Below are 16,841 nucleotides of genomic sequence, written 5' to 3' on the forward strand. Positions count from 1 at the left end.
CTTGGAGAAATACTTAAACTTTAATGTTCAGATAACACAACTGGGAAGCTTGTTGAAATACAAGTTGATGCAGTAGATTTGGGGTGGGTATATGCATTTGTAACAACTCTCAAGTAACACAGATGTTGTTGACTAGCATACCACACTTTGAGTAGCCAGTCTACTATGTTGCTTATGGAAGTAGTTGCACGTTTCATTTGTCCAAAGAAATCCTTTGCTGTAGGGAAAGATAATCATGGAATAATGCCTGTTGGTTAGGACTTCACATCCTGATGAGCTTGGCCTTGTAGGTCATTTGCTGAAGGCCTGAGTTTCTCAAACTTGAGTTGTCGAGTCTTGAAGATTCACATTCTTAAAAAGGAGTTTATATTTTGGGTTCTCCATTTAGTGAAATATTGTGAAAGTAACAGGCATATATATAAGAAGAGGGTATTGTCATGTGGTTTTTGCACCAAGGAATCCCCTAAAGTGATGGTTAACTTTAATTCAACCTTTCTGAAAGTGGAGTTTCTGAAGTCCTAAAGTACCAAGTTTGAGAAATTACCAAGTGTCCTCTGTAAACAATTGGGCCCTCTAAGGGGGACCCAATAAGGATCCGAATGACTTTGAGTCAGCCACTTGCTAGATTTACTCAGCATCTCTAAAATGAGAGGACTGGATCTAAATAATCTTTTTGGCCTTTTTATGTTCAAAACTCTAGGATTGATTTTTATCTTCTGTTTTTTTTTTTTTTCAAGTACAGTTGATTTACAATGTTGTGCCTTCTCTCTGCCATACAGAAGAGTGACTCAGTTTTATATGTATAGGCATTCTTTTTTTTAATATTCTTTTCCTTTAGGTTTTATCACAGGATATTGAATATAGTTCCCTGTGCTGTAGAGTAGAACCTTGCTGTTGATCCATCCTATACTTAGTAGTTTATATCTGCTAACCCCAAACTCGCAGCCCTTCACTCCCGGACCACTGTTCCCCTTGGCAACCACCAGTCTGTGGGTCTGTTTCTGTTTTGTAGATAGGTTCATTTGCGTCACTTTTTAGATCCCACTTGTAAGTGATATCATATGGTATTTGTCTTTCCCTTTCTGATTTCACTTAGTTTGACAAACTCTAGTTGCATCCTAGGGTTGACTTTTTGTTTTTTTTTTGGAGACAGTATTAGAAGTCTGTGATACTTATTTTAGTTGGACATGAATATAACATTTGTTGGCAAATCAGGAAGAAACCTGATCTACTCTAAAGTAAGCCATTGTCATCTCCTGCTGTCAATGGGGGAAATCTCACATTTTGAGGCATTTGCTTTTGTGGCTGTTGAAATTTTTTCCACTACACGTTGGGTCACCTTTCTAGCCCTATTGAAGAGTTGACTGATCAAATTCACTGAGTCACAAAATTAAATGTGAATAGAGAGCTTTTCATTACTTCCTTTCTGTTGACTAAATTTTGAAGATGATGTTCTAAAAATAATATGATGCTACTAGCTGGTAAAAATTATGGGAGATAGAGGGGTAGAGATTGGTTATAAAAGGTGGAGAGGTCAAGAGAGGGTGCAGATAGATTTTGTAGCTGAAATGATGGGAAATGGAGACTCATTAAATACCTGAAAGTTGTATTATTTTTAGTTCAAAATAACTTGTTATTAAATACAAATTTAAAAATTAATTGGCTGAAAATATTTGAGTTTTAATAGATTTACTTCTGTCATTATTTATATAGAGACACATGCAGGCCTCAGTCACTTTCTGGAATGAACCTGGTCCCTTCTATTTCTGTCTTAGCTAAGACCACAAGTAAGACTAAGGTCCTAAGCCTTACACTGAGGTCCCTGACACAGTTCTTGGTTCTCTGGATGCCAGAAGTTAGCTTCTTCACATTTATTAAGAAATACATCTCAGGAGATGATTTTTCCCTGAGAATTTCACAAAATATGGTACATTCAGCCATTGTGCTTGGTTTTAAAAAAGATTCAGCAATTTTACTTTACCGTAAAATAAATTGCTTTCTGTACTTTTCATATGAGAGGGAAGTATTTAATATTTATCTCAGAATTGCAGACAGTTTCAGATTCTGGAGATGTAGGAATCTTCCCATCACACAATATTGGCTCTTATTCTTTTCTACCTTTGTTCTGTTTACAGTTACTGAGGTGTTTTTCTTCTCCACTGAAATTAAAACTTGAGGAAGCATGTCTGCTAGCATTGCAAGTGGGCAGAATTGACCACAGTTTAAGAAGAAGCAGAACTGGATTTGAGCAAGGAAATATAAAAATATTACCATTTGGGGCTGCCTATGTCATGTAACAGACATAGTGAGATGTGCTCCGTCATCCATTATTGTTTTTTAATTTTATAAAAGTACAGGTAATTTACAATGGTTGTGTTTCTACTGTACAGCAAACACACATATTCCTTTTCAGATTCTTTTCCATTATAGGTTATTGCAAGATAACCTATAACCTTTTCAGATTCTTTTCCATTATAGGTTATTGCAAGATATCAGTATAGCTCCCTGTGCTATATAGTGGTGGTGGTTTAGTCCCTAAGTCGTGTCTGACTCTTGTGACCCCGTGTACTGTAGCCTGCCAGGCTCCTCTGTCCATGGGATTCTTCAGGCAAGAATACTGAAGTGGGTTGCCATTTCCTTCTCCAGAGCTGTATAGTATCTGTCATCTCTTCCTTTCAGATGAGATACTTGAGAGTGAGAAGTTCAGTGAATCACTGAGGGTCAGGTAGTGGTGGAACCAAGACTAGTTTATGTGCTTTGGACACTCATTCCACCTCTTGATGCTTCCTCTCAACAATGAGTAGTTTGTGAGTTGTCTGAATGTACCAAAAAGGAAGAAATAGTGAAGAGAGCAGCTAACATTTCAAATTGTTGACAAGCTAAACTCATGAAAAGAAAAGAAATAGAAATGAATGAGCTCTTTGGCAAAAGTGATAGCTGAAAAGGAGGCAAGCGAGAGGCAAGGTAGCCTCGAGTAGAGCAGAGATGGGTCATAATTAAACCTAACATGAACACTAGGAACCAGCATCCTGGAAGACTTATGTTCATGCTGATACTCATCAGCAGTCAGATGGATTGAGGCCATCTCCCAAAAGACATCAGGAAGAAAAAAACATGAGAAAACTGAAGAAAGACTTGAGAGGGAGAAGGAATAGAGGTGTTAGATATGTTGGAGAGGGAAAAATTTCCCCTTCTTCCCCTCTTGAATTCTGGTGGCTAGACTCATGATACAAGTGACACCAGAGAGCTAACAGGAGAAAAAAAAAATTAATTCATGTGCATGGTCGTCTAGGAACTAAGAAGTGGCCAAAGCAGACAGCTTTTATACTTTTTAGACAAATGTGTGAGGAATTGACAAGACAAATAAACAGGTGTGGGGTGTTCAATCAGTGAAGAATCTAAACAGTTTAGACTTGCCTTAGTAAATTAAAGAAGTAACAAGGTTTGTTCATATAGGCTTCTTGGCCTGAATTCCCTATCCCTGGGGATAAGGGAGTTCTACCTCCAAATGCCGGGAAGGCACCTTGCACAGGGGAGATTTACTTCCTGCTTTCAGGGAGACAGATGGGGGTGGTCAGAGTGTCCCTCTTGCATTGGCTATTGCTTAAGTAGCTTTAATACAGAATGATCAATATGCCACTGAGGCACACTTTGGGGTGGCCTTCCAGAACCCCAGCAGATAGAATCCCTGAAAGGCAGAGAAGTAAACTGAGGTCAAGGAATATTTGGAAAAAATAGCAACCAAGAATATAAAGTATCTACTAAAACTAAAGACCTTCTGTGGAAAAGGTTAATAGACATCCAAAGGGTAGAAATCAGGAAAGTAGTCTGTAGTGGGATGAATAATATCATCACTGAAAGGAACCTCAGAACTATCTTATTTGAAAATAGGATCTTTGCAGATACAATTAGTTAAGATGAGGTTATCCTGGGTTGGAGGGGGCCCTGAATCAATGACTTGTGTCTCTATATGAACAGAACATAGGAGACTGCTGTGACAACTTGTCTCTAGGAATATTACAGGGTAGGTATTGGAAAATTGTTCCCTAAAAAAAATTAATTTGTAATATTACATAAAATATACAAATATTTACTCAAAAGCATAGTTGAGCTTTGAAAAAAGGCATGGGGGACAAAAACCAAAGAGGGAGCTAAAATTTACAAGAGGAAGCAGTGCTGAGCCCACTGCTGCCTGGTGTAAGGGAATGTCTGTGGGCCTTTGAAAATAAGATATATGAAAATTACGATCCCTAGAGTAAGCAGTGGCCAAAAAAACAAAACCAGCATACCAGTAACTATTTGAAATTATAACATCATGTTATTTTAAAACATCAGAAATTGGACAAGGGAAAGATGGGGGATGAGATCTGAAAGAGATCCAGGATGGTTAAGAATATGCTAAGGACAGAGATACTGGTCTGCTTTTAGATATTGCTGAGGAAATTGAGCATTAGTAATAAGATAAGCATAATAGTATTGAAACAAAATAGAATGTGTAATTTTTGTAATATAGGAAAACACTTGCTTTAGCCTGTGGAAGGTAAGGGGAGAAGAAAAAAAGTGAAACAAAAAGATAAACGAGTATGGAGGTTAAACTAATCAAGACAGATTGTCCAATGTATAGAAAGCAAAATGCTATGTTTATAAAAAAAAAAATAAACGACATTTCAAAGGACACAGGTGGAAGATAAGGGGATGGAAAAATGTACACTTGTCAGATACAGACAAAAAGAAAAAGGAACAACAGATGAAGGGAATAAATTAAGCAGGGACATATGCCCATGCCATAATGTAGAAAACAGTAATTTCTGGCATGTGACATTGATTAAGCAGTTGCTGTTAGAAATCTAATAGAGTGTTTTCAGAAACTGATGAGACGAGACAAAAAGTAAGCAGAGGAAGATGTGGAAAACAAGCAATGATTTGCTCCACCATGTATGTAGAACTTCTTACTCAACAAGTGCAGGAATATGTTTTATCTTGGAGGGCATGTAGATTAGGTACATGCTTTAAATTTTAATGCATCAGGAAGGAAGCCTCACCTTCCACCAAATCAACATTATAGAGGTTCTTTTCTCTAACTACAGTGCTTTCAAATCAGTCATTATTAACAGTAAGATAGCAAAAGTGTTCCATATGTTTGAAATGAAAAGACATACTATGAAATAACCCTCAGGTTAAATAGGAAAAGATAACAAGAATAGCAGAATTTTAAAGCTGAGTGATAATAAAAGCACAGTAGTTCAAAACTGAGAGAGATAGCTAATGGAGTTCTTTGATGGCAATATGTAGCTTTTGTTACTCAAGAAAAAACTAGAAAGTCTGCAACTCTGTAAGCTCAATGTATGACACAAATAGAAAATAACTGTAACATGGTAACCTGAAGAAAACAAAGAGAGAAAAAAAGGGAAACAAATATAAATACGGAAAATAAGGGACAGAGAAAATTAATAAAAGCAAAGAACCAAAATATAGTACTCTGAATACTTTGTTAAAAAGGATGTACATTTTTACCAGTACAGATGAACATTTATGTGAAAATGAAAAGGATGTATGTCTAAAAACACTGATGGAAGAAAAAGTTAACAACCATTAAATAAATTGTATGTAATGATTATCAAAACTTAATCTTCCTTGCAATATAAAAAGAGTCCCAGACAGTTTGACCAGTGAATTCTATTCAACTCTTATGGAACAGAAAATTCTTGTTTGCACAACTTCTTATAGAACAAAGAATAAAAGCCAAACTATTAAGTTTAATTTTGAAAACAAAAAGCAAGTAAAAAAATATTGACCAGATTCACTTGTGACATTAAAAACACAAATAATTCAAATCTAGTCATGTATTAAAAAATACTAATAGTACATTGAGACTAAGTTGAATTAATCATAACAGTGAAAGGATGTTTCAATGCTTTAAAAAATCTTTTACTGTAATGTACCACATTAATAGCAAAGAATGAGAAATTGCATGATCATTGATAAACACCATTTAATAAAGTTTTTTCTTTTTCAAATAGAAACAGCTCTTACCAAAATTGAAACAGGAAAAATTTTTTAGCTTAGTAAAGGCTTTATCCTTAGAATCTATAGCAGATGTCATTTTTAATGGGAAAAGACAAAAGTTTAAACTCATTCTTGTTAAGACTGGGAATAAGACAAGAACACTTGTATTGCTGCTATTTATCAACATATTACCAGATACCTGACCAATGTAGTAAGACAAATCGATATCAGTAGAATAATTGAAAGATATAATTATTATTTATAATAAAATTATTTATTCAGAAAACCAAAGAGAATCAGCAGAAACTGTTAGCAATAGAAGTATTTAGCTAGGTTGCAAGCTCATAAGAGCAACACAAATAAATCAACAGCTTTTGTCTGTATTGGGAGTAACCAATTATAAACTATGATAAGATACCATTTATAATACTGACATAAACTAAGCTATCTAGGAATAAATCTAAGAAGGAATTCATAATACATATAAGGGAAATTTAAAACCCTATTATAAGGGTTTTATTATAGAATTATAGATCATAAATGCAGCGTTTATAATAAATAGATTGAATATTGTGAAGGTATTGTATTTCTTCCAATAAAATTTAAACTCATTGTAATTCTAATCAATGCCTGAACAAGAGTTGTTTTGAAGGGGTATAATTGAATCTAATATTTATATAAGAGAATAAATAAGAGATAAAGAAGGACCTTCTCTTTGCAAGGCATTAATATATATATAGCAGAAGTTGGCAAACTACAGTCCATATGCCAAATGCAGCCTTCCTTCTGTTCTTAAAAATAAAGTTTTATTGGGACACAGCCACATCCATTCCTTTATTTATTGTCTATGGCTATCTTTATGCTGACAAGATAGACTGAACCTGGCCCTTTAGAGAAAAAATGTCTTCTCCTGTTCTCTAGCATCTAGCATAGAAAAGGATATAATAAAGTCTAGACTCACTCCTGTGTACATAGGGGAACTCAGTGTAATCATTTTCAGCAGCTGGTGCTAGGAAAGTTGGTGCACAAAAAGAGAAAAATGAAACCATTTCTGTACTTCAGAAACAGCTCCAAGTAGATTAAATACCTAACTGTTAAGAGTGAACATATAAAGCTAGTAGATGAAAATTTAAGAATACATTTTTGTAATCTTACAGTAGAAAAGGGTTTGTTGTGAAATATTCACAGAGCACAAACCATGAGAGAAAGTTGACGAGTACATCAAAATGAATGCTTTTGTTCATTGGAGTCTGTGATAGAAAAACTAACAGATGGTGAAAATACAACTGTCATGTTTAATACACTAAGATTAATATTTAAATACACAAGAGACTCAAAAAAATCAGAAAATAGGAGGGAAGAAACCAAGACAAAAGAGGGAAATCTATGAGTTGGTGATTCATACAAAGAGAAATACACATACACGCAGATTGCACTGTGTGCGTGTGTGCTCAGTCGCGTCGGACTCTCTGTGACCCCTGGCCCACCTGGCTCCTCTGTACATGGGATTGTCCAGGCAAGAATACTGGAGTGAGTTGCCATTTACTCCTCCAGAGAATCTTCCCAAGCCAGGGATCACACCAGTGTTTCCTACATTGGCAGGCAAATTCACATTGGAGACTAGCTAGTTAAAATTCAAAAATGCCTTTTTGCCTATCATAGAAGTAAAACCTTGGAAATCAGGTACTCTAAAGTGTTGACAAGGGTGTGGGGAAAATAGAAATCTGAATATATTGCTTCTAGGAATGCAAAATGATCCATAATGTTTTTAAGATTATAAGTATCTGTATAAGCTAAAACCCAATAATGGGACTAGCGTAGATGCCCACAGAAATATACGTAAGTATGATTATCTCAGTGTTATTTGCAGTGAAAGACTGAGAAAGCTAGTTCTTCTGCACTAAAAGAATAGAAAAGGAAAAAGACAGTGGAGTGCAATGAGAGAATAAGCAGTTAGAAAGAGTGAATTACATCTATTTATAACATTCTCTAAAACACAGTTGAGAGAAAAAGACAGATTTAAAGCATGATACAACTTCTATACAAATTTTAAAACTATGTACAGGAGTTTGACACAAAGGTTGCTCAGTCGTGTCCGACTCTGTGCGACCCCATGGACTGCAGCCTACCAGGCTCCTCCGTCCATGGGATTTTCCAGGCAAGAGTACTGGAGTGGGGTGCCATTTCCTTCTCCAGGGGATCTTCCTCACCCAGGGATTGAACCCGGGTCTCCTGTATTGTAGGCAGATGCTTTACCGTCTGAGCCACCAGGGAAGTCCTTTGACACTTAAAGTATTTATGAAAAATACAGTGAAGCTTATAAATACAGCATTAGTGTGTGTTAGTTGCTCAGTCGTGTCCGACTCTGATCCCATAGCTGGGGGCTCACCAGGCTTTTCTGTCCATGGGATTCTCCAGGCAAGAATACTGGAGCAGGTTGCCATTTCCTTCTCCAGGAGATCTTCCAGACCCAGGGATGAAACCTGGGTCTCCTGCATTCCAGGCAGACTCTTTACCATGTATTTATTTATAAAAAAATAATACAGTGAAGCTTATAAATATAGCATTATATTTGGTAAAAAAAAAAAAAAAATGAAGCCCCAGGCTGGGAAAGGTAGGAATGGGTTTGGGCATAGAGGATGAAGTGAAAATAAGAAAAATGAAAATCAGAAGAGAGTCTTTCATGGATTGGCAATAGTAGCTCATCAACTCAAGAGTATGCTTAAGTCAACTCTGTAAACTTATCCACTAGAGGAAACAAAGTCCACGGACGTTAGTCCTTTCAGAACTGTTCAGATGCTCAACCAGTGTCATCAGGTATGGGTCTCTCTCTGTATTTTGGTCTTCCTGGCCTCAGTGTTGGCTCTGATAAGAGGCAGACTCTTTCTAGGGTATTCTTTAGCTCTTTCAAGTTCACGGCAACTAAGCAGAAAGAATGCACTTTCCCCAGAGTATGAGCGCTCATCCTCTCATGAATCTCCTTTCTTTGGTTCATTTTTTCTCCTGTGAGCACCCCTGAATCAGTCATGTGCCAAAGGACCAAGGGTGCCTGGGTCACTTGCCCATCCCTAGAACCAGGCAGTAGGAAGAACCCAACGTACGGAATATGGTGGGATACTACCCAAGCAGAAATTACAGTGATACGACCAGAATCACGGAAAATGGATGCTAAGGGAGCAAAAACACACAGGTCACTTTAGGGAACTTGAATCAATGCTGCTTGAAGAATGATTGAAATGAATTGCATGCTCGTTCTAGAAAAACTGGGGGAAATAAAAAACACAGGTTGACTTCAAATATCTAAAGCACTTCCACTGGCATGATACTTGTTTCATATGACCCGTCAAACCATCAATCCATGATGAAAGGTGAACTTGGTAGGAAGGGCAACTATGTAATTGCTGAAGCTGGTTATCTGAAAAGGATTGGTTGGTGGATTTCATATCACTGTGTATATTCGAGCATAGGCTAGCCAGCTACCTGGCAAAGATTCTGTAGGAAAAGATTGGGAGAATAGTTGGGTTTAACCAGTGGTTCTGAATCATCCAGATATCTTATTAAAGCTTAGAATTCTGGGCCCTTCTCCAAGAGTTCACAGTTTGGTAGCTTTGGAGTAGGACTCAAGAATTTGCATTTCTAATTTCCCCAGGTGATTTGATACTATTGCTCCAGGGAACACACCTTGAAAACCTCTGGGTTAGATGATTTTCAGTATCCACAATGACCTTTCATTTTTGTGAGATAGTTGTACTTGTTCTCAGTTCAGTTGCTCAGTCGTGTCACTCTTTGTGACCCCTTGAACTGCAGCATGTCAGACTTTCCTATCCATCACCAACTCCCAGAGTTTGCTCAAACTCTTGTCCATTGAGTTGATGATGCCATCCAACCATCTTATCCTTTGTTGTCCCCTTCTCCTCCCAATCTTTCCCAACATCAGGGTCTTTTCAAATGAGTCAGCTCTTCACATCATGTGACCAAAGTGTTGGAGTTTCAGCTTCAGCATCTGTCCTTCCAGTGAATATTCAGGATTGATTTCCTTTAGGATGGACTGGTTGGATCTCCTTGCCATCCAAAGGACTCTCAAGAGTCTTCTCCAACACCACAGTTCAAAAGTATCAATTCTTTGGCGCTCAGCTTTCTTCACAGTCCAACTCTCACATCCATACATGACTACTGGAAAAACGATAACTTTGACAAAGACTTACCTTTGTCTCTGCTTTTTAATATGCTGTCTAGGTTGGTCATAGCTTTTCTCCCAAGGAGCAAGCGTCTTTCAATTACATGGCTGCAGTCACCATCTGCAGTGATTTTGGAGCCCCCCAAAATAAAGTTTCCCACTGTTCCCTTTATTTCCCCATCTATTTGCCATGAAGTGATGGGACCAGATGCCATGATCTTCATTTTTTGAATGTTGAGTTTTAAGCAATTTTTTCAGTCTCCTCTTACACTTTCATCAAGAGGCTCTTTTGCTCCTCTTTTCTTCCTGCCATAAGGGTAATATCATCTGCATATCTCAGGCTATTGATGTTCCAGAAAGCAGAATTTGTATATTGAGGCAAATTATCCATACTATTCCTTCATACCTGAAATGTGTTAAATTCTGGCTATATGGGTACTTCTAAAGTAGATGGATTTTGCATAGCTCTCTGTTAACTGTTGGGTCACTGAAAACATTAGAGCCATTAAGCAACTGCACACTTAATTGGTATGCTTTATAAAACAGTCCTCCATTTTCTCATGTCATCCTCTTTGTAATCCTATTTCTGTTTTCCCATGAGGATTCAGTTTTCATCAGTTTTGTAGTAGGGTTGTTCCTGAATTAGAAAGCCAAAGTGGTTTCCCAAGGTGGATGTGTGTTTTCTTCCATTCAGAAAGAAACTCTGTCGTGTATAGACATTGACTCATAAAAAAATCATTCCTTGGTACCCTGGATGTCAAGTGTCAAATCGTGCTTCTCCCCATCTCCTTACCCAGCCCCAGCCTGTGGCCCTCCCTAGGAAGGAGGATGTGAAACACTTCACCTGTCTTGCTCCATACTGCCTCTACATCAACCAGGAATTGTTTTCATTTTGAACTCTATTTTGTTTCTTCTTCTTTTTCCTCGAATTTTTTTCTCCTTTTTTGAAAGTTTGCTGTAACAGTTCTCTGGGAGTACACACATGTTTTTGTAATTGTACACAAGGTCAAACAGTGTGTGTACTTTTTATAAATTGCTTTTAGATAAAGATAAAACCATTTGAGAAAAGAGAGACCCCAGAGATACCTCTTTAAGAATTAGAAGGTTTATAGTCAATGCTTAACCATGAAAATTTTCAGCTTAGCAAAAATGAAGCAGATGGGTAAAAACAATACCTGTCAGATTGGACCTAGGGGATTTAAGGTGGCTACTTGAAGGGCAGAGGGATTTAAGAAGACTGTTTTGGTTGTCTGTGTGTGAGCTTTTGCTTGAAAACACTAAATCCAATAGTAGGAAGAGTGGGATATTTTAAGAGGACTTACCCAGACTACATCTTCAGTTCAGTTCAGTCTCTCGGTCGTGTCCGACTCTTTGCGACCCCATGAATCGCAGCATGCCAGGCCTCCCTGTCCATCACCAACTCCCACAGTTCACTCAGACTCATGTCCATCGAGTCAGTGATGCCATCCAGCCATCTCATCCTCTGTCATCCCCTTCTCCTCCTGCCCCCAATCCCTCCCAGCATCAGAGTCTGTTCCAATGAGTCAACTCTTCGCATGAAGTGGCCAAAGTACTGGAGTTTCGGCTTTGGCATCATTCCTTCCAAAGAAATCCCAGGGCTGATCTCCTTCAGAATGGACTGGTTGGATCTCCTTGCAGTCCAAGGGACTCTCAAGAGTCTTCTCCAACAACACAGTTCAAAAGCATCAATTCTTTGGTGCTCAGCTTTCTTCACAGTCCAACTCTCACATCCATACATCTTAGTGAACATTAAATGTGGGGCAGCTAAATGATGTCTTCTTGATAGCTGAGGATCTGTAGTAATAGACTCTGCTTTCTTTAAATTTGTGTATGATCTGAGTTTCTCAATGGAATTTGATGAATGTCCGTTTTCTACATCCTCTTCTCTTCCAGACTTCAATCTGAGGAAATGTCGTTCAGATTTGGCCAACATCTCATCAAGCCCTCGGTGGTGTTTCTCAAAACAGAACTGTCCTTTGCCCTGGTGAACAGGAAGCCTGTGGTACCTGGACGTATCCTTTTTTTTTTTTTTTTTTTTAAGAGAGAAAACAGACCAAATGAACACAGACATGAACCTCTAGTATCCAACCAAAAAGGTAAGCAAGGAATCCTCCTGCCTCCCCCTTTGGAGAAACCAGGTAGGACAATAATCACATTTATTCTGAATCCAGTTGGTGGCACCAGTAATATGCTTGATCAACGCTGCAAAACTTCTGAAAATGAGTTGCTTAGCAACTGTGGCTTTGGAGGTGAGTTTTTGCTTGACCTTTTCACTGTTGTAGCTGTGTAAATAAATAGGTGCTTCTAAAATGGATCCAATGAATATCCTTAGCACTTTGTTTTCAGGTATCAAGTGTACACTTTAATAGTAAGATACGAGATTGGGTGGCACACTTGTGATGTGGAAGTAAGGTGTTACATGAAGATTTGAGACTGGCTTGGTTTCTTTACCTCTTGGAGATCATTCAAACTGTGAATTTTAATTGCATTCAAACACATAAATATACTATAATATATATATATATTTTATGTTAGAGTCTGAGATAGCATTTCCTCTTGGAAAATATCCCAGCTTCTAGATCGCTGTCTGGTGCCATTGGTGATGTGGGGTATTTTATTTCCCTCTGGCCATCGATTTCAGTAGAAGCTTTATTCTTTGCAGTGGGAGAGGCACAATTTGGTGAAATGCTCTGGAGAGTTATTTTTATGTTGTTGAAAGTACCACTCGTGACTGTATGTGGATGACATTTGTACTAACTCTTCAAAAATTTTATTTCCCCCCCACCCCAACTTAATTTACTAGGCAGAAGGCAGCAAAGTAAGAAATGTTGTATTTTAAGATAATAAGCATTTCCACATTGGGACATGCTTCTACTTTGAAATGAATTTCTCAGTAATTTTGAGTATATAAAGGTGTCAAGATTTTTTCCAAGAGTGAGTTATATCTTTTTTAATGCGATTTTTGAAAATGCTTGAAAACTTGATGAATCATCTTCTTTCTTGACCATGTAACTACTAATAAAACATGCAGCAAAAGATAATTGTGGTTTTTGTGGTAGACTCCCAAATTTCTTGATTTGAACTTTTAACCTAAATAAATTTCATAAATTTATAAAACTAATGATAATATCAATAAGCTAGTAAATAATATATATTTTCCTTGATAATATTTAACTTTTAAATTTAAAAAATTTAATTTTATAAGTATGTAAGATCAGAAAATTTCATCTTCTATTTATTAAAGTAAAAACTCTAAAATGATGCAGAATGCTCCTATAAAATGATAGTTTTTAAGTTGTATAATATTTTCATATTGAGTTTCTCCAAAAGACCTTGAAGTTCTTGAAATAACATAGGCATTTTATTTTCTCATTTGATTTTGCTGCAAGTCTGTGGTTGCCTTTTTCCTTTGAGGAATATTTTTTTAAGCAAAATGTCTAATTCCTGTGTCAAAAGGATAATGTTTAAATGCCATCTCTCTTTGGGTATCAGTTTTAAGTGACTTTTGTTAAAGAACTGAAGGAATTTGGGATGAAAATGTGAATTTAGATGAACGAATCTTGATGCTTTGGACTGACAGAATATGAGGTTGTAGAGCTGTACTTTTTTCAAAAGGGTTAATAATGGAATGAACTTTGATTTTTTTTAACTCCTATATTGATGGTAAGAAACTTGATTTTTCCATGGTCTTTTTAACCACCTCTGAAAGTGTGCTGTGTAAGACCTGGGTCATATACGTGTTTGAACTGAAATAGAGGTGTCTGCTTCAAGGAAAATATTTATAGTGAACAATGAGCAGTTAGTGAGTGATGACTAGTTTTGTTCCAGATGGCACTGAAATTGCCATTTTGAAAATGAGTCCTGGTTGATTATCACCTCGTTGAGTAAATGCCAAGGACAAGGGGAGCATTGTATTAAAATCAACAACCTCAGTTTGTTTGGAAGGTAGCAAGAAGGATTCAGCTCTGTCCAAGGCTGCGAATGGTACACTCAGTGCAATCGGCGTACTCTGTAAAGCTCTTTTACGTCTACAGTGTTTAAGGTAATTTCAGGGGCAGTGGATAATGGATTCAAGTAATCCTTTTTATATGATGATTCTGAAACTTTATATTTTACTTTACCTTGGTAAACTCTCTTAGGTGACAACTGTGAAAAGAATTTTAATAAGTTACTCATCTGCTTGCGTGAAGTAATATTCTTTTGTCCTGTGATTTGGAAATTGAAACAGTGAATAGCTCTGCCTACTAACATTTCATAAAATAAAGGGTGAAACGGTTGCAGCAGACCATCCCTGCCCCCCACCCCCGTCCTCCGCAGTGCTCTACCCTGCCTGCCTAAAGAAGCCCCTTGTTGTGGGTCTTCTAGGTCTTCTGATTCTCTACCCCTGGACTTCCCCAGCCCAGCCTACAGCTCTCTCTAAACCACAGCTCTGATGTTATCACTCTCCTATTCCTTCGCAAAAAATCACTGTTGAATATAATGGATATCCTTTTATCTGAGAATTGTTCAGTGGCTCAGATGTGTCCAACTCTTTGTGATCCCATGAACTGCAGCACACCAGGCTTCCCTGTCATTCACTATCTCCCAGAGTTTACTCAAATTCACGTCCATTGAGTCGGTGACGCCATCCAGTCATCTCATTCTCTGTTGTCCCCTTCTCCTTTTGACCTCAGCCTTTCCCAGCATCAGGGTCTTTTCCAATTTGAGGATAAAGTCCAAATTTCTTAGCATCCCTTTAAAAGATTTTCATTATCTTAACTCACCCTCCCCACTTTCCAGCTATTTCCTTAAAGAAGTGTTGTATTTTCCTTTACCTGCTGACTCCCGCTCTTCCTCATGCTTTTCTCTTCACCTCAAGGTCCTTCCCTTCGTTTTCACTTGAACTAAAGTGCTTACTTCGATACCTGTCCTGCCTTCTTAGGGAAAAAATAAATTCCATCCTTTTTGTGACACTTGATTCCTTATTCACATGTTGATTTATTCAACAGTTTATTACTGAGCTACTCTCTTCCAGGCACCATGCCAAACACTAATCCCAGTCTGCCCCAGACTGTTTGTGTATGTGGAGTTGCGTTCCTGGGAAGAGGTGGGCGCAAAATCTACTCTTAGTATGTCTCTTGTTCTTAGCACCCAGAATACTGTGTTGACTGAATTTAAAGTGAACCTGTAAACATCAGGAGCTTGTGGATAGTTTCAGTTAATACTGAGACCCTGCCTTTCCTATATTCCCATGCACAAAGCCATGTCTTATCACCATTTTATTCCAGATTTATTAGTATCTCATCCAACTTTCCCTGTATGCTCTGTCAGTTACAGTCCTGTTTACACTGCTGTTATGAGTGTCCTGTATTAAGTCTAAATGCAGTGAATGGACTGATGGCAGATGGGAAGAGATTCTTTTCCATTTTTTTCTGACTGTGTTAATTGGCCAATGGACGAGTCTGTATTTTAAGGGCAGTATATTGCTATCTTATGAACTGGAAAATTCTATTTTGTGTTTTTGATTTATTTTTTAAAAGAGTGTTTAAGTGGCCTCTGGGGAATGTGCCATTCAGAAGAGACTTGTAAATGTCATCTTTGAACTTGTGTCCTCTCTTAACATTTTGCTCCCCACTCCTCAACCTTTTCTTTTTGACTTTGCTCACTGGCTCACTTTATTCTTTCCTGAGGAGGAAAAGAACCATCAGATCGGGGCCTGCAGATATGCTTTTGAAGCAAGGCTGTTTGCTTCCATTCTCAGAAGAGCCACTTACGTCCCTCCTCGTCCCCACCTAAAGCAGACACTTCTGCTTGTTGCAAACAGTGTTTAAAGTTGATTGAATAGGCTTTGTCCTCTGTGGTGCAACACCTGGAAGCATATGTCTGAAGGTCTTTAATCCCTTAATTTCCTGTTTCTGGAAAATGCTTTTCAGGGAGTCTTGGACAGAGAACAGAAGCATTTTGGAGGTTGCATCTTCAGAATTCTGCAGCCAACATTTTATTCAGGTAGTTGGTGCAGCCCAGCTATTGTTCGTGGCTTGAAAACATTTGAGTCAACGTGGTTAATACTTGTCTCCACTCCGCTCCCCTTGCATCAGGCTGTGTCTACCTCTCATCTTGAGGTGAGCATGAAAAATGAATTTGAGCATTAGTGGAATCCATTTGGGGACTGGGGCTTTTATTGTAAATAAAATTATTCATTTGTTATGTCCTGTAGTTTTCAGCAGACCATGTATTGATCTTCGAATTGCTATTCAGCATGGCATACGGGGCTCTGACATAAGCGGAACATGGCCACGTTTGTGGACAGGTTGAATGCGTTGTGTAATGACAGAAACAAACCTGGCTTGCTGGCCGTACTATATTACACAAATCATTTGTCAACAGTTTATTGAATCTGTTATTAAAAAGAGCAGATTCTTCCAAGCGGGAGCATTACACACACAATGTTATCAGGGCCCAGCCACGTTAGGATGATACATTGAGGACAGCCTTACGAAGTGTATTTGTGAAGAATTAGACTAGGTAACTTAAAGGACATTTCTGCTGACATATTAGAAACAAAAGTTTGGTGCAAGGGAAATTGTGTTCTAAGGTCCAGCTTCAATAGATAAAAAAGAAAAATCTGGCAACTGCCTTTTATACAAAATTTTACCTC

At 37.8% G+C, this 16,841-nt stretch overlaps 1 protein-coding gene across 20 annotated transcripts in view; it reads left to right on the plus strand.

Moving 5' to 3' along the window:
* FHIT (fragile histidine triad diadenosine triphosphatase) overlaps positions 1-16,841 on the plus strand; it is a 1,549,085-nt gene that overhangs the window by 704,880 nt on the left and 827,364 nt on the right. For all 20 annotated transcript variants that reach the window (XR_015151449.1, XR_015151451.1, XR_015151448.1 and 17 more), the window contains one exon: positions 12,098-12,216. Coding sequence is in view for 15 of the 20 variants with exons in the window: in XM_086367107.1 (XP_086223233.1) it covers positions 12,098-12,216 (119 nt within the window). In the remaining 5 variants the exon portion in view is untranslated. The remainder of the gene's footprint in view (positions 1-12,097; positions 12,217-16,841) is intronic.

The sequence above is a fragment of the Bos grunniens genome, chromosome 22 (genome assembly GCF_055505025.1).
Source record: "Bos grunniens cultivar Pamir isolate PY7600 chromosome 22, Bosgru_T2T1.0, whole genome shotgun sequence".
NCBI classification, from domain to species: Eukaryota; Metazoa; Chordata; class Mammalia; order Artiodactyla; family Bovidae; genus Bos; species Bos grunniens.